The sequence below is a fragment of the Microcebus murinus genome, chromosome 14, assembly GCF_040939455.1.
Source record: "Microcebus murinus isolate Inina chromosome 14, M.murinus_Inina_mat1.0, whole genome shotgun sequence".
In the NCBI taxonomy this organism is placed as follows: domain Eukaryota; kingdom Metazoa; phylum Chordata; class Mammalia; order Primates; family Cheirogaleidae; genus Microcebus; species Microcebus murinus.
The window spans coordinates 35357138-35375892 of record NC_134117.1 but is presented as its reverse complement, the minus strand read 5'-3'; the positions used below and the strand labels follow the sequence as shown (position 1 = coordinate 35375892).

At 36.6% G+C, this 18755-nt stretch overlaps 1 protein-coding gene across 1 annotated transcript in view; it reads left to right on the top strand.

The window, feature by feature from the left end:
* Positions 1–14146, top strand: part of LIPK (lipase family member K) — a 46603-nt gene extending 32457 nt beyond the window's left edge. Inside the window, exons 6-10 of the mRNA XM_012772934.2 lie at positions 487–623; positions 5955–6101; positions 8004–8075; positions 11256–11327; positions 13278–14146. Coding sequence (XP_012628388.1) covers positions 487–623; positions 5955–6101; positions 8004–8075; positions 11256–11327; positions 13278–13517 — 668 coding nt within the window. The 3' untranslated portion in view covers positions 13518–14146. The remainder of the gene's footprint in view (positions 1–486; positions 624–5954; positions 6102–8003; positions 8076–11255; positions 11328–13277) is intronic.
* The last annotated feature ends 4609 nt before the right edge of the window (positions 14147–18755 follow it).

Below are 18755 nucleotides of genomic sequence, written 5' to 3'. Positions count from 1 at the left end.
ATATATAAATTTATATGAACTTAACCTCTATAAGAATCATCTTATAAGGATTTTATTATCCACATTTACAGACTGAGAAGGCTGAGACTCACACAGGGGTGACAACTTGCCCAAGTTTTCACGCAGCTAGCAAGTAGGAAGACAAAATTACAGCCCAGTTTTGTCTGATATCAAAGACTATAATCAAGCTAGAATAACCGCTGGAGTTTTCCTAGACATGCTTCCATGCTCTGATGTTCGAACTCTCTCTTCAACACACTCTATAAGTAGACTTGCACTCCTCAGGGACAAAAAACTCAATTTATTCTGAATTAGCCCATTTTACCCTTGAGAAATTTAGAAATTCTTCCCTACAAATGGTAATAACTCTTAGTTGTTTTTTTGTGGGGTTTTTTGTTTGTTTTATTTTTAATATGGTTACGTTTACTATCACTTAAAATGAATAAATGTTTTAAAACTATAAATGAGTATCTTCTTGCCTTTCAGCTTTCATAGCATTCTCTACAAATCCAGAGCTGGCTAAAAGGATTAAGATATTTTTTGCACTAGCTCCAGTTGTCACGGTAAAATACACCAAAAGTCCTATGAAAATACTAACAACTCTTTCCAGGCCACTAGTCAAGGTATGTGACTTCCCAAGTTTAAATCTGAAATAACTAAAAGTAGCTCTATTTGCACAGATTTTAGGAGAAGGAAAATGATATTTTACAAACTTCTGAAAATATAGTAAGTGTTCAAGGTATCCGTGTGGGTCTACTGATATTGTACAATCTTATTAGCAGGATTCAGGACTCACTCTGATGCCAACCTATCCTATTGTCTCCTATGTGTAGAAGCTTCTCTTCTATGTCATCCCTCAATCATGGCTCATGCAAGAGCAATTTGATTGATTTATTGGATTAAGTAGGTTAACTTTCTCTTTGGTGAACCCTAATTTTTCAGGGGCAGCATAGCATAGTAGTTGGGTTCATAGCATGAAGCCAGATGGCATAGATTTGAATCTTATGTCTGCAATTTGCTAGCTGGATAAATTTGGTCAAGACCTTAAACACTCTTCATCTGTAATTTGGGGATAATAATAGTCTGTTTATAGGGCTACTGTGAGGATTAAATGAGTTAATTTAGCAAATCCTTCAAAACCAAGCCTTGTACACTGTAAGCCTTTAATAAACGTGAGCAATTGTTTTTGCCATCATTATTTTCATAGAACACACCCTCCCTCATCACTAAATGCCCAAACTTGTTTTATTTCCCATCATTTCACAGGTTGTCATTATGCCAATTCCCCAAAACCTAGGACATACTCTAGGCCCCATAATCTCCCCTAGCTTATTACTAACTAATCTGATTATTTATCTAGTCCAGGTGAATTGGTCTCATGGGTTAATGTGTTTTCTAGTTGCACTTTATTTAACATGGGCTTCCCCCACATTAATCACCGCCCAAGGTGGTCATTGTACTGTTCAGTGATTTCAATGAGAGCAGATGAAAATGAAACAATTCTTACAGAAACCAGTATATATGCAGAAGATTCTGTTTGTTGAGTGCTAAGAAAATTAGCCTACAGTAATTCAAGTGCATATCTCTACAACTCAGAAAGACAGGTAGCAGAGAAAAATCACCTAAATAAGACAGAAAATGCTCACCTTGCTGTGTTAGTACTTGGTCCTCTTATACCACTGAGATTTCAGTCTGGACCAGTCCCACAATACGGCATAAACAACACTGGACACTTTGTTAAATTATTTCCACATTCCCTCACAGTTAAGAGATTTCAGGTTGCTGGGATTTTCCCATTCCCCTCAATTTGCACACCTTTGCTTCAAACTTCCACATACTCTGACGTGTGGTACGTGGTACAATTCAAGTCAATTCAGCCAAAAGATATGTAGGTGCTACTATTTCAAAACTCTGGCATCAGGACACAGCAGTCTATAAGGAGACTCATAAGCCATTTGATATCACTGAAAATCAGGGTGTATGTGAGAGTGATTCACTAAGGAGAGAGTAGGGGACAGTGGAAGAAAGTTATGTCATGTTAAGAAGTTTAGTCCCTCCGCGTCTCCCCCTCCTCTTTCAAAAAAAAAAAAAAAAGAAGAAGTTTAGACTTTGTTCTGTTACTGAGGGGAAGCCATTGAATAATATTAAATAGAAACATGACTCGGCTGGGCGCAGTGGCTCAAGCCTGTAATCCTAGCACTCTGGGAGGTCGAGGCAGGCTCGAGTTCAGGAGTTCAAAACCAGCCTGAGCAAGACCCCGTCTCTACTAAAAATAGAAAGAAATTAATTGACCAACTAAAAATATGTATACAAAAAATTAGCCTGTGGCACATGCCTGTAGTCCCAGCTACTTGGGAGGCTGAGGCAGGAGGATTGCTTGAGCCCAGTAATTTGAGGTTGCTGTGAACTAGGCTGACGCCACGGCGCACACTCTAGCCTGGCCAACAAAGCGAGACTCTGTCTCAAAAAAAAAAAAAAAACGTAAGAAACATGACTTGATCAAATTTGTAATTTTAGAAAATCTGCCTTTTATAAACTATAACTGTAATAGAGGAAAACTCCAACTCCAGCAGAGGAGCTATCAGAGGGGACCCACTGATTCCTAATAGAGATTCTGGTATCATAATGATAGAGGAGAGATATTGCTGTGCAAACTCATAGAAAAATGAAAATCACAAAGACTTTTTGGCTAACAGGGCATTTGAGTTTGGGCTAAAGGGTAGGATTTCCACATACAGAGAGGTGTAGAAAGGCTTTCGGAAATAAGAGAGAAACGTGAGCAACGTTGGTGTGGTGAAGCTCAGGCCATAGAAACCACATGTAATTGACTTACCTAGGACTTGAAATCTGTGAAGGAGAATGCGAGCAGTGTGTTGGAAGTGTAGGGGTAGAGTCTGAGAGTCCTTGAGTGCCAAGCTAATGAGTTTAGAATTTATTCCACAGGTAATGGGTGACCATGGGAAGTATTTGCACAGGGGAGTGACATGCATGATGCTCCTTTTTAGAAAGTTTACCTGGGAAACCTGGGAGTAAAGGACATGAAGAAGGGTGAAAGACTAGGAGAGTGGTTATGGGATTATCATTACCTGTCAGCAGATAGATGCTGGGGATCTGAACAAGAGCTGTGCAAAGAGAAGATAAAATCCATGAGAATAGACAATGAAATGATAGATAATATTTTAGATATGGTTTAAACTTTCAGAGGGGAGGGCTTTCTTTCTCCTGTCCTCTCCCAAAAGCCAGATATTCTCAGTCATGCTTGAGAATGGCCTCCTTTTTCATAGGACAGCTCCTGGACTGAGACAACCCCTTTTCTCTACGATTAGCATCTTCCTTTTCATTGATACCATCAGTTCTTTTAGTTGCTCTTTCATTTCTATTAAATTCAACTCAATTCATGTCAGTTGAATTGAGCAGAAAGTGAAAAGATGAGTCAGACAGAATTGGATTCAACTTCCTGCCCTTTGTGACCTTGGGCAAGTTATTTAACATTCTAAGCCTCAGTTTCCACATTTATAAAATGAGTAGAATTTGTCAAGTTGGGAGATTCATTCATCCATTCCCCCTTCCCAACCTTCCGTTGTGCCCTTGGGGATTTATGCCTTTCTGTTCTTGTCTCTCTACTTTCTTTCTGACCTATAGTTCGCCTTGATCCTTTGCTCTTTACACATCTCTGTAGTACTGTCTCTTCTTAAAAGAAAAATCTGAGGCTCAGGTAAGCAGTCTGTTCTAAATCACCCAGCTAATGGGGGCAGAGCCAGAAATTGAACATAGATTTGACTGGGCAACCCATGGTCAGTGGTTGTTTTTATATGTGGTAGTTTCCCCATTATGTCAATGCCAACTTGAAGAAGTCAGTACACAAGGGTGCCCAGCGCAGTGGGCTGTTGAGGGCTGAAATCCAGCCCATGTTACGTCTGGCAAGCCATGTGGCCAGCAAGCCGTGTGCCCTGGCATGGGGCCATGTCTCCAGAAGGAGGGGTGCCTTTTTTATTAATAATTCCCATGAAGATACCAAATGAACTACCATAAGAACCTATCTCCCTGATGTTATGTGACAAACATGCCCCCTCCAGAACCAACTTGGAATTACATCTGCAAGTTAGCACGTTTGCTACCCTGTAAGAGGATGCTGTATGGCTGGCTGGCCTGCATTACTGTCTTCTCTTTTAAATTAGGATGAAGGAGAAAGTATTTATCCTTCAGTAAATGCATGGTCATTTTTCTGAGTCGCTCATGCATGGATACAGAGGTAGAGTGAAGTCAGAGAATGCCATGCTAATTTACTCTGTTTATGGGAAAACTGACTACAGGTATCAGAACTGAGAACAGGGCCCATTATAGTAGATGTGACCTCTTTCCTCGCATATTTGCATGGTGAATTACTTCTATGGATGGGCTATATCCTTTCGCATGGATTTTTTTTTTTTTTTTGCCAAGCATGGATGACTAAGGTCCATCCTTTACTAAAAATCAGTAAAAAATAAGTTTACTCTGCAAATGTATGCTGCTACTATTATTAAATAATCATAGGGACAGTTGTGAAGAACTTCAATTTGGTGAGATAAATTTATCATCTAGTATATTATCTGAGTGTCCCAGTGATTGCAACAAAATGAAGAAAAGGCCAGACTGAATTAGATAATGTGTGCAATGACTTATTATTACTGTCCAGGCCTAAATAATTGAGAAGTATGGTTTGAATTAGTTGAACATATTGTACTCTTCTCCTCTCTTCTCCCCTTCTTTCCCTCCCTTTCCCTTCTTATTCTTTCTCCTCTTCCTCCTCCTACATTTTCCCCTCTCCTTCACTCTCTGTCCCTCCTTCCCTCTCTTTGGCATGAAAGGGGATTATGATGTCCTGTTATTCCAATATTCCATTAATATTCCAAGGGATATCAAATGTTCCATTAAGTAAAGATTACCTTTGCCATACAAGATAACCATATTTCAAACTTAGAATTCAATAAGTTATGCCCAGTAGGAATTTACTTGATCTAGTTCACCAAATATAGTATAAGATCTTATAATGAAACAGTACAATAAAAATAAATGCTAGTTTTTATTGTTCTTTAGTTGTAATTGCTAGTTGATAAAGGATTCCAGGAGAAAGGTGGAGAAAGGTGTGCCAGTTTTTACTGTAAATGGATGTTTTAAAAAGTTTTTAAATAAAAAAAAATAATCTTTTCACTTTCATATCTAGTTTATTATCCTAAGATTATAAAACTAGTTATTGGGAAGAAAAGGCAAGATTGGACTTGTATACACAAGGATTTGATATTGATTTACATTATAATTTAAAAGGTTCTTAAAGTTCAAAAAGTAACTTCAACTCACTTGCAACATTTCCCTGAATTTCCACTGATAAAGATGCATTTCTTTGGGTTAAGCTTTTGCCTCTGGAAAGAAGTCATTAAAATATTCTGGAAGGAACGGCTCATTAAGTCTGTATCAGTTATTAATTATAATAGGAACTAATAATAGTTACATCAATTATTTAATTAAAATACTTATATAAGTACTTTAAGTAATAGTTATTTTTGGAAATTTTATTAGATGCCAGGACCTGCACCTAGGTGTTTTAAAACATGACCTATTATTTTCACAACAGTCCTACCTATTGGATATTGAGTTTCTCATTTTATAGGTGAGAAAATTCAGGATAATAGAAATTAAATATTTTCCAAAACCTTACTATTTAATAATTTCCTATGGAGGCTGGTTTCTAAGGGGCATTCCAAAAACATCCCAATTAAAGGTTGTTGGGAATAGCTAACAAAAGGTGAATTGGGAGGATTACAACGCCAAAATTTAACAAGTCTCATAGTTTTACTAAGGGCCAATACTGAACAGATGGGACTTCCTGTCCAGTACTTGTCTAAAACTACTGCTCTTTCTCCACTCTTGAAAGCCACATCCATTAGATTTGATGATATTTCAAACTGATTTTGCAGATATTGTTTGGTGACAAAATGTTCTACTCACATACATTGTTTAAGCAATACATTGCCACCAAAGTGTGCAACAAGAAGCTATTCCATCGTATGTGCAGCAACTTCCTATTTACTATGAGTGGATTTGATCCGAAAAACTTAAACATGGTACGTATAAGTAGTTGGGCCTGGGAAAACAATTGTTTTGTTGCACAGAGGTAATGAGAGTTCATTTTGGTTTGCATGGAAACCACATTTCAAGATTTATTTTTTGTCTTTTGGAATATAATTAGTATGTTCACGGCTTCCAACCAGGGCTGAGAGTCTACCTGCTTTCATAGGAGTTGAGAAGAAGGCTTTTCTGCCAACTGTTCTTGTCAACTCTTGTTGTTGAGTAAATGCCACCATTGAAAAGCCCTTTACCTAGATAAAGGCTATAGTTCTGAAATTTATCTTGCTATGCCTGAGCCCTACCTCAACCTGCCAAAGTAGGATCTCAGGGAGTGGGTCCAGACCTCTGTGTTTGTTACTGATTTTCCATTTTCATAGGTGATTTGGAAAGCCACTTTGTGAACCACTTTCTTAATCGAAAGGAATAAAGGGAGGGATGGCTCTTCAATCACAGCTACAGATTTACCATTAGAGTGGTAGTAGGAGGGATCAGCATTGGGGTTCTTGCCAAGTCATTTCCAACTTAACTGAGATCCTTTCCTTTCCGAGTTATCATTAGCTGACCTGAAGAGTGGGAGGGAAAGAAAGGAAGTTACTGTTTACCACTGAGCTAGACAGGAAATATTTTTGAAACCAGCGATGGGACAGAGCTGAAGGTGGTCTCCATCTCTCTCACAGACTTCTGCTCAGAGCCTACTCTCTCTCAGTGGAAAACACTGATTACAACTCTCCTTGATTTCAAGCAAGATTTATAAAAGGCTTTTAATGCGAAGTATGCCTTGACCACTGCCTTTCTGTAGTCTTCTCTCACTTTCTCCTTTTACTAGGGAAACTATGCTTGGCTGACACTTAGATGGAAGCATATCAATCATGTAGGCAGAACTAAGTAAAAAGACCTTTAAGCAAACATAAAAGAAGGTATTTTCAAAGCCACCCTCTCGACATGATCTAAGGGTTTGCTAAAGAAAGACTCACAAAATAACACCTTTGACTATTCACTGGGCCCCTCATTGTCCACGTATGTCACCTTTTGTCTCACTGTTAAGGACTGGATTATAAAATTGTATGGCATCTTCAAGGACATTTGTTTTAGTGAAGCATGACCAGGGGTGCATACATAGTGTTTGTGGAATTTGGAAAAATACACATGTCCAGAACTCAACCCTAGAGATTTTGATTTTTATTCAGTAGGTTTGTATAGCTCATAAGTAGATATATATTTTTTTAAAGCTCTAAGATGTTTCTGATGCTCACTTTGGTAAAAAAAAATGCTCTTTTTATTTAAAAAATGCAACTGAAAATATGAAAGGAAATGAGGTGAGGGTTGTTTTGTTTTTTATTTGTTTTGTTGGTTGAGTTTTTGGTTTTTGATACAGAAGATATATAAATCTGCTGATTGGAGAGCTTCTGTCCCATAAACTTTCAAAGAGCCCTGTAGAATATTTATCAAATTTTTTAAATTAGAAAGCAAAAGGCAACATACAGATCTGTTCTCAGGGTCTTATGATCAACAGTTCTCTTTTAATGTCCTTTGGGACTAACACAGGGTAAAGGGGAAGGTCACTGGGCTTTTATTCTTGGACCTCACATACTCTGCGACCTATGCGAGGTGAGTCTGAAAGGAAAAGGAGCATTTCCTCCTGTCTTTGACCAGATGCCTTCTGGGGGCTTTATGAAGACATTGCTCAGGACAGAAGAACAGAGAGCTGGGGGAGGAAAAAAGTTCTTAAATGCAAGCTTCTTTGGTTAAGTATCTTCAGAGGGTATGGTACATGTTTTTTTCCTTAAAGAGAAGAACAAAAGGAAAAGAAGAAACATTTAAAATTTCTCTCAGATGTCTGCTTGTGGTATGCTTATATTATATCATTAACCTCTAGATCAGAAATAATCTCTTTGCAGAGTCGCTTGGATGTTTATTTGGCACAGAACTCTGAGGGAACATCTGTTCAGAACATGCTGCACTGGGCCCAGGTACGTGCTTCTTATTCCTGCTCGATGCACAGGTGCCCTTGTAGGATCCTCAGGAAGGGCTCCCGGAGAGCTCGCTGCAAGGTGCCGCAGGCACCTGCCACTGTCCCGGTGACGTTTTTTGGAATTAGCATCAATTCTTCGTTTCAATTTACTTCACTCTTTTTTATTCTCCTTGTCCTCTGTGTCTGGGTTTTTTTAAATTTTTTATTTTTTCATATTATGGGGGTACAAATATTGTTAGGGTTACATATATTGCCCCTGCCATTCCTCCCCACACCCCCCCCGCCTTACCAAAACATCAAGCATGTCCTACTCTCAAGTGGTGCTCATCCCCCTATTTTGTAAGTGTAAATTCTTCCCCTCCTTCCCCCTCCCATTTGCCCACCACCCGATAAAAGTTTGTTTGTTTGTTTGTTTGTTTGTTTTTTCCCTTTTTTGACCTTTGGGTTACATTGTATATCTTAGCCTTTCCCTTGGAAGGTTTAGATGTATTCCCTCTTCCCCCCACTATGCTCACCACAACCCTAAGATGTGTATCTCTGCCTAGTGGGCACTATCCCCATTTGAGCACCATAGTTTTAATCACAGGAACACTCCTACACTGTTTTTGGGATTGCAAATTAGTGCAACCTCTGTGGAAAAGAATATGGAGATACCTCAAACAGCTAGATATAGAAATACCATTTGACCCAGCAATAGCATTGTTGGGCATCTACCCGAAAGAGCTTAAGACATTCTACTATGAAGACATCTGCACCCGAATGTTTATGGCAGCACAATTCACTATTGCAAGATCATGGAAACAACCCAAGTGTCCGTCAATTCACGAGTGGATAACTAAAATATGGTATATGCTCACAATGGAATACTACTCAATTCTAAGAAATGCCAGTGAATTAGCACCATTTATGCTATCCTGTATTAAGCTTAAACCCATTATCCAAAGTGAGGTGACACAAGATCAAGAAAACGAGCTCCACATCTACTCGCCATCAAATTGGTACTGTGTCTGTGTTTTGAGCCTTGTTCCTGAATATTCTATCTGAGTTCTGATCCTGAGATTATTTTAGATTACCTTTTCAAGGGAAGGCTTCTATTTCTCTTTTTGGAAATCATCAGCCCCCCCAAAATGATACAGCCTATTCTAGAAAGATCTGTTCATCCTCCAGTAGACATAGGGGACATTTCAAAATGTAGAAATAATGTTTTATCCAGAGCAAATTAAATGCCAGGGAGGGATTAAAATAAATTAATGATTTGTGTTTTTGCCCTCAGTTAAAATTTTATTGTTTTACTATATTACTCAATATTCAGTAATCTCAGACATAATTCAAATTCAATTGGTATGGCTTTCCAAGCTAAGTAGATGTGTGTGTGTGTGTGTGTGTGTGTGCACGTGTGTATGTGTTCATTCTTTTATTGTGTAATTTTTGCCTATATTCTTGGCCAGTGGCTTTAGTCTCAACTCCTTTTGAAAAGTGAACAAAATATACATAATTCTGTGCATAATAGTGGGTGTGGAATCTTCCCCAAAATTTAATATATCTGCGACCCCCTAGAAATTTGCATTTTAACCTACATCCTAATAAATGTATTCCCTACTTTAAAGTTGAGAATCACTGCTCTTATATATCCTGACATGCTGGTTGAGGATTTCTGAAATGCTCTGAAAAGTTTGACCCTCAGGAGATAAGCCTTCAAGTTCCCAAGGGAAGAAAGATGTTTATTTAGGACATAGGGCCTCTTATTGGTGAGGAGACAGCCCCTCTAATGGGCATGGCCACCCAGGTAAAATCATTTAATTTCATAATTATTAAGTACTATGTGTTCTTCTTGCTGTTCATATATATGATTTCATTCAGTCTCATTGAATTCTCATAACAATTTTTCCACAAAGGCATTGATACCTCTACTGTACAAATGTCGTAGCCAATTCCTGATAGATGCATCTCATAGTTGACTTCAACCGAAAGTCCTCTTCAGGATAGAAATAAGTAGGGTTAGGGGTAAAGTACTTGGTCATAAGTTATGTAGACAGCTAAGGCAAGGGTGATGATAATGATGATGGCAGTAATATTAGGAAAAAGAGCTATTTGTGAGCATTACTAGGTGCTACATGCTTTATAGGCATTACTGTAATCTCCACAATCCTACAAAAAGTGTTATCATTCTCATTGCACAAATATCTCACCTTGTCTCACAGATTCAGTAATCTGTTAAGCCTGGATACAAATGAAGTTCATTTGATGCTAGAGCCCAAGTTCCTAGCTAGTACATTCTGTTGCCTCCCATTGCTAAAAACTTGCAGAATTTTCAATAGCAACAGACTGCTGCCTCTATACACATATATCATGATGGGGATATTTTAAACTAAAAATCAAAATTAAATCAATGAGCGGGAAAAAATATCTGAAATTAAAGCTAAAAAAAATTGAGAGTAGTCTGAGAATAATACATTGAAGTGCTTGAGGCAAATGTAAAAATCGCCTCCTCAATCCAACATAGGTGGAAAATAACAGAAAAAGAAAGTCCTAAGTATATGAATGTCCTTATTCTGATATTTGAAGTTTAAACACCAAAATGCAAAAACAGTCGCGAACGGTGTCTCAGATGCTCGCCCATGGCTATGTCGTTACTCACAACACAGCACATGGTGTGGCCCCACAGATGGGAGGTGGACAGCAGCCAGAGCTGCTGGGGTGAATACTCCTTCCAATGATGACAAAAATATTCAAGGATAGGGAATATAGTCATAATAGCTTAGACCACATCATGAAAATAAGGTACAAAGTTGTTTAATAATAAGGGCAGTTATTTTTTTAATGTAGGAAATGTATATATACAGCTGGTGTCTTTTAAAAAAGGAATTACAAAAATCCTGAAGCCAAGATATTCAAGAATTATTCAATTCAGCATCTTTTAAAAATATTTCTACATAGCATTGTAACATTTAATGGCATTGCTGTCTGAGGAATTTCATCGAAAATTGTGTCAGTTCTGTGAATTAGTGCCGTCATTGTTTAGTTTTTGGCTTATTAATCTTTATTGAAATTTACCTGTTGTGCCTAAAGAGTGGGAAATAATGTCAATTTTCTTTGTATATTTCCTGTTTGCTGTCTGTAAATGTACACTGTTTTCTTATATCATTTTAATGTGTTCATTATTTGTATTTTATTTTAGGCTGTTAATTCTGGTCAGTTCCAAGCTTTTGATTGGGGAAATCTTTATCAGAACATGATGCATTTCCACCAGGTACAATAATAATAATCAATATCTTACCACATGCAATATCATTATGCCTAATCTTCACAATGACCTAACAAGGCAAATATTATCTCCATTTTTTAAGAGGCTCAGAAAGGTTAGGTAAATTACTAAAGTTATTTAACTAGTAAACAACCAGAATATGACTCAGGATTCCTAGGTCTAAAGTCCATTCTTCTTCCACTGCACTTATTCCTTCTCTTTATTCCTTAAAACTCTGAGCACTTAACATATTTTAAAGATAATTAAAAATACATAATCTTTGTTTTTAAAGCATATTCTCTGACTTCTTATCCATCTCTAATAAAATGAACTAAAACTGTTGTAATAGTTCTTTGAGATGTCACTTACTAGCATTTAAAAACAACAACAACAACAACAACAACATACAGATGATTAAAGATATACCAGTCAGAAATCTTGCCTTTAGGAAGAAGCATCACTACCTTTCAGGGGGTGGTGTGTGTGTCAAGACATTTCTTGACATTATCCATGAAAACTTTTAAAGTAAAAATTCTACATTAAAGAGAAATATGTGTTGCTGTGACTGTTATTTTCCTCAAATATGAATGGGAAGCTAAAAATGATTTTGGCTTCTTGCTTATGGACTGAGCTCATGTTAAACAATTGTGAATTTATATTCACAATTGCAAAGATGTGAAAATAACCCAAATGCCCATCAATACACGAGTGGATTAATAAAATGTGGTATGTGCCAAAGTGTTTGTATCCCTGTAATATTCTCAAATAAAAAATAATAAAATCTAAAAAAGAAAGTGAGTCTTAAGATAAAATAAAATAAAATAAAATAAAACAGAATAAAATAAAATGTGGTATGTGTATACCACAGAGTATACTCAGCTATAAAAATTGGTGAACTACCCATCATATTATCCTGGATGGAGCTGGAACCCATTCTTCGAAGTGAAATATCACAAGAAAGGAAAAAACAAATACCACATGTACACACCATTAAATTGGTACTAATCTATCAACACTAATGTGTACATATGGGAAGCAACATTCATAGGGTGTCGGGCAGGTGGGAGGGTGGAGGAGAGAATGGGTAAATTCACACCTAATGGGTGCAGTGCACACTGTCTGCAAGGTGGGTACGCTTGTAGCTCTGACTCAGGTGGTGCAAAAGCAATTTATGTAACCAAAGAATCTTTATCCCTGTAATCCTTGAAAGGAAAGCAAACAAAGCTAAAAATAAAAAAAGAAGAAGAAGAAAAGTCTCTCTCTCCAGAGAGAGACTTCTGGCCCAATATTAGTCATGAGCCCATCTCTCATACAATCACTGTGGTCAGAAGAATGAAGGACTAATTGGCCAGACCTGGTTACCTGGACCTGGGGTTGTGTTAGATCAGCACAGGAAAGAAGGAGAACTTGCTAGGACTAAGGGAAAACTTGCTAGGACTGTGACACTTTAGCCACTCTATTTCTCTGTGAAAGACTGGCTCTTTCTTAACATCATACTTCAAATGTTTGTTTTCCTACTTTGGTCTTAGTGCTCCCTGAAGAATCTGCTGATGCCCAAGTATCAATAATGTCACTGACTCCAGACTTTTGTCTACAAGAAGGAATATTTATCCTATCCAACATTTTGTTCGAAAAGGTCATGCTCTCAGATCAAGTGTCACTAGAAAGATGATCCCCCACAAAAAATAAGAACTCTGTTCCTCTAGGATCCTTAACTAATTTCCAAAAAGTGCAAGTCAGAAATAAAATGATTGTCTTTTTTTATTCATAATTCATATCAGTGCACAAAAGTGCTTTCAAGTATTTTTAACACTTTAATGTTCATATATCCTTAAGTGTATCCTAATTGTACATTTAGCATTTGAAGAACTTGCTCAATAACTGATAGTTAATGTTACTTCTATAAAGTAGTTTTCTGTAAAAACTTTTTTTCTCTGTCTCTTTCATTGTCTTTAGCTTACACCCCCTTTATACAACGTTACTAAGGTGGAAGTTCCAACGGCAATATGGAGTGGTGGACAGGACATTGTGGCTGATCCCAAGGACATTGAAAATTTACTTCCTAAAATTGCCAACCTTATTTATTACAAGCGGATTCCACACTACAATCATGTGGATTTTTACCTTGGGCAGGATGCAAATCAGGAAATTTACCAAGACCTAATTGGATTGATGGAGAAATGTTTACAAAATTAAATGTACTTTCCTTTTTCTAAGAAAGTGGATTTTCATAATAATAGTGAGGTGGACAGACCCTTAAGTGACCCCAATGATTTCCATCTCTCATGCCCATGCCTTTGTACAATGCCCTTTCCCTTAATGTGGTGGGATCTCAGGCTTCCTTCTAGCCAACAGAATTGGCAAAGTCTGCCAGATGTCACACACTAGTTCAGGTTATGCTATGTGGCAAAGGTGATTGGTGGTGGTGGTGGGGGGTACTCCCTGATGAAGTTACATTGTACAAGAATCCATCTTTGCAGACAGGAGCAAGAGAATCTCCTTCTTGGTTTTATGAAATAAACAGAAGTGTTGAGGAAGCTCACATTGCAAGGAACTGTGCAAGGCTTGTAGGATCTCAGTGTGGCTTCCAGGCAATAGCCAGCAAAAACCCGCAGCCCTCAGTCATACAGAAACAAGAAAATGAGTTATGTTCCAAAACCCAATGAGCCTGAATGCCCATTTTTCCCTAGTAAAGCCTCCCATTGAGAGAGCACCCTGGCCAACACCTAGACTCAGGGCCTGGGGAGGCCCTGAGCAGAGGACCCAACTCCGCCATGCTGGACTACTGACCCACAGAAATAGTGAGATAATAAATGTGTGTAGTTTTAAACTGCTAACTTTGTGGTGATTTGTTATAAGCAATAGTAGACTTATAATACTACCACCTGTTATTATGAATATTTAATTGATTATATTAATTATACATTTATATAACATAATATAGTATTATATATTTTATATATTATTATATATTTTATATAATAGTTTATATATAATACATATTATATAGTATAATAATAATATAATTAATATAATATAATTATATAATAATACCATATAATATGTATTATATAATTATATAATGTATAATAACTATTGTGTATTATATTATATATAGTAGCATATATTAATATATAATAATGAAGATGATAATGATTATTTTAATTTTTTGTTAATACATAATATATATATACTTTTAGGGTGTATGTGATATTTTGTTAATGCATAGACTGTGTAATGATAAAGTCCAGGTATTAGGAGTGTCTACCACTTTGAGTACTTCTAGGAGTTGGAAACGTTCCAAGTCCTTTCTGCCAGCTATTTTGAAATATACAACATGCTGTTTTGTTTAATAACCATAGTCACTCTACTCTGCTATTGAATGTTAGAACTTATTCCTTCTACCCAACAGTATGTTTGTACCCATTAACCAACCTCTTTTCACCATCCTGCTCCTACCCACACACCCTTCCCAACCTCTGGTATCTATTCTCCTCCTCTCTACAACCATGAGGTCAAATTTTGTAGCTCACATATATCAATGAGAACGCTATATTTGTCTTTCTGTGCCTGGCCTACTTCCCATAACCTAATGACCTCCATTTCCATCCATGTTGCTGCAAATGACCTTATTTCATTCTTTTTAATGGCTGAATAATGCTCTATTGTGTATATATACCACATTTTCTTTATCCATTCATCCATTGATGGACACTTAGGTTGATTTCATATCTTTGCTGTTGTGCCATATCTTTGCTATTGTGAATAGTGCTGCAATAAACATAGGAGTGCAGGTGTCCATTTAATATATTGATTTCTCTTCCTTTGGATAAATACCCTGTAGTGGGATTGCTGGATCCTATGGTAGTTCTATTTTTAGTTTTTTGAGAAATCTCTATACTGTTTTTCACAGTGGCTGTAAAATTTAGATTCCTACTAATAGTGTGTAAATGTTCCCTTTTCTCCCCATCCTCACCAACATATGTTATTTTTCATCTTTTTAATAAAGGCCATTCTAACTGGGGGAAGATGATATCTCATTGTGGTTTTGATTAGCATTTCCCTGATGATTAGTGATGTTGAGTATTTTTTCATATAACTCTATTTTCATGTCTTCTTCTGAGAAATATCTATTCATATCCTTTGCCTACTTTTTAATGGAATTATTCATTGTTTTCCTGTTGAGTTCCTTGTATATTCTGGAGATTAGTCCCTTGTCAGATGCATAGTTTGCAAATATTTTCTCACATTCTGCAGGTATCTTTTTATTCTGTTGATTGTTTTCTTTGCTGTGAAGAAGCTTTTTGATTTAATATAGTCCCATTTGTCTATTTTTGTTTTTGTTGTATGTACTTTTGAAGTCTTCTTCACAAAATCTTTGCCTAACTAATGTCCTTAAGGGTTTCCTTTATGTTTTTTTCTAGTAGTTTTAAAGTTTCAGTTCTTACATTTAAGTTTTTAATCCATCTTGAGTTTACTTTTGTATATGGTGAGAGATAGGGCTCTAGTGTCATTATTCTGTGTATAAATAACCCAATTTTCTCAGCATCATTTATTGAAGAGAGTGTTTTCTCCCCAATATATGTTCTCAGCACCTTTGTCAAAAATCAGTTGGCTGTAAATATATGGCTTTGTTTCTGAATTCTCTCTTCTGTTCCACTGGTCTATGTATCTGTTTTCATACCAGTACCATGCTGTTTTGGTTACTATAGCCTTTTTAAAGTCATGTAGTGTGATATTTCCAGCTTTGTTCTTTTTTGCCCAGAATTGCTTTAGCTATTTGAGCTCTTTTTTGGTTCCATATGAATTTTAGTATTTTTTGATATCTCTGAAAAATGACATCAGTATTTTGATAAGTATTCAATAGAAACTATAGAATACTTTGGACAATATGGTTATTTTAACAATATTAATTCTTCTGATCCATGATCATGGGATGTCTTTCCATTTATTTGTGTCCTCTTCAATTTCTTTCATCAGCATTTTATAGTTTTCCTGTAGAGATCTTTTATCTCCTTAGTTAAATTTATTCCTAGGTATCTTATTATTTTTGTAGCTACTATAAATGGAATTGCTTTCTTGATGTGGAACTTAGCTTAATTGCTATTGATGTATAAATACCATTACTGATTTTTATATGTTGATTTTGTATGCTAAACTTTGCTGAATTTATCAGCTCTAAGAATTTATTGGTGGAGGCTGTAAGCTTTTCTAGATATAAGATTATATAATCAACAAAGAGGGACAATTTTACTTCTTTTCCACTTTGGATGCCTTTTATTTCTTTCTCTTGCCTGATTGCTCAGGCTAGGAATTCCAATACTATATTGAATAGGAGTAGTGAAAGTGGGCAGCTTTGTCTTGTTTCAGTTCTTAGAGGAAAGATTCTCAGACTTTTCCCCATTCAGTATGATGTTAGCTGTGGGTTTATGAAATACAGCCTTCTATGACACCAAAAATTTGAATATTTGGTCACTTGATGGTGTCCCTTATGTCACATAGGTTTTGTTCATTCTTTTTTATTCTTTTTATCTAACTGGGTTATTTCAAAAGACCTTCTGAAATTCTTTCTTCTTGATCGTACATATTGTTGAAGCTTTTAAATGTATTTTGTATTTCATTTAATGAATTCTTCAGTTCCAGAATTTCTGTTTTGTTCTTTTTTTATGACATTGACCTCTTTGGTAAATTTTTCATTCAAATCCTGAATTAGTTTTTGTTTGTTTGTTTGTTTGTTTCTTTGTATTGTTTTTCAGAATTGTCTTGTATCTCACTCAGTTTCCTTAATATCATTATTTTGAATTATTTTTATAGGATTTCAGTAATTTTTTTATTGGAATCTGTTGCTGGAGAATTATTTTGTTCCTTTGAAGATATCCTATTTCCTTGCTTTTTCATGTTCTTTGTGTCCTTATGGTGTTATATGTATATCTTGTGTAACATTCACTTCTTTTAATTTTTTGAACTTGCAAAAAATTTGTAGGGGAGGATTTTTTCGTGAACATGTATCTATAGTGTTGGTTGGGTAGGGCACTTTAGTTTTTATTCTGGGTGTATGTAGTAATGTAGTCTCTGTATGATTTTTTTTTTTTTTTTGGCTGTAAACAGTACCTAGTTTCTGTGATTTCCTCAGTGGCTTATGGTGCACTTGTTAGTGGAGGCTGCTGTGAAGTTTTGCTAAGCACAGGAATACTGGGTGGTTATGTCCTCAGTACCCAGTGGTGGCAGTGGCACTCTAAATATGCCTGTCCTTGGACTGCAGGGCAGTATACACTGGCACTGTTGTTAGTGGGTCCACGTGCACCAATTCTTGGAACACCAGGTGACTTGCTTTGGTGCCAGCAGTGGTAGCTGTGACCTGGGTATGTGGGCAGATTCTTGGGCCTGTGGGTAGCAGGCAGGGCATGGCCTGGTTGATAACAGTAGAATTGGTGAGGTAAACATCTGGCTCCCAAGCCATCTGTATTATTTTCATATCTTCCCATAAATCCTTGAGTATATTTTAGTATCTATTTTAACATATTTTATGCTTATTCAATTATCTCTGTCATTTAGGAGTTTGTTTTGTAGATGTGTTTTTCTCCTGGTTATGGGTTCTGCTTCATTGCATGCTTAATAATATTTTTTTTTCAATGCCAAACATCAAATTTTGCATTGCTGAATTCTGAATTTTGTTTTATTCCTTTAAATGGGGTTGGAAAACAATCACACAGACACAGAGTCAGTGATCAATGATAGTTGTTTAATGGCTAGGAGTGTCTTCTCTGTTATAAAGCAGTTGATTGTGTCCTGTGGAAATTGGGGTATTTTTTGACATGTAATTAATATACGTTTGGCTAAGACTCATATCTCAAAGATTTCCAAGTATAAATAAAGAGGCTATAGATGTGAGAAGGAGAGAAGGGGGGATTAAATGAGATATGAACCTTGGCTGGGGAAGTCATGGCAGGTCACCAAAAGACTCCACAGGGAGGCACCTCTTTGGTGACTATGACATATCAGACCAGCATATCCTGACACCTGATCTTGTCACTGTCCTAGAAATGATTGCACTTACACATGTTGAGTCATGCAACTGAAATTTACAAGAAGATACAAAGCATAAACTAAAACACATGTTCAAGAGTGCTTAAAACATAATCAGGTGTGTGATTTAAAATGATGGCAATAGCTGTGATGTGCAGAATAAATGAGATGGATGCAGGCAGTCTAGAGAGAAGATTTAGGTGGTCCAGGTAGAGATGAAAGCAGCTTAAGCTATTATATGACTATTTGGAATGACAAAACTAACCATGGACAAATATTTTCTGAGTTCTGTATTAGGTACTCAGTCCTCTATTAGAGACAATCGGTGAATTTGTGCTTATACTCATGATCTCAAAGCAAAATCTTTCAAGAAAGCTCTATTTATACACATGAATATATAGTTGTTGG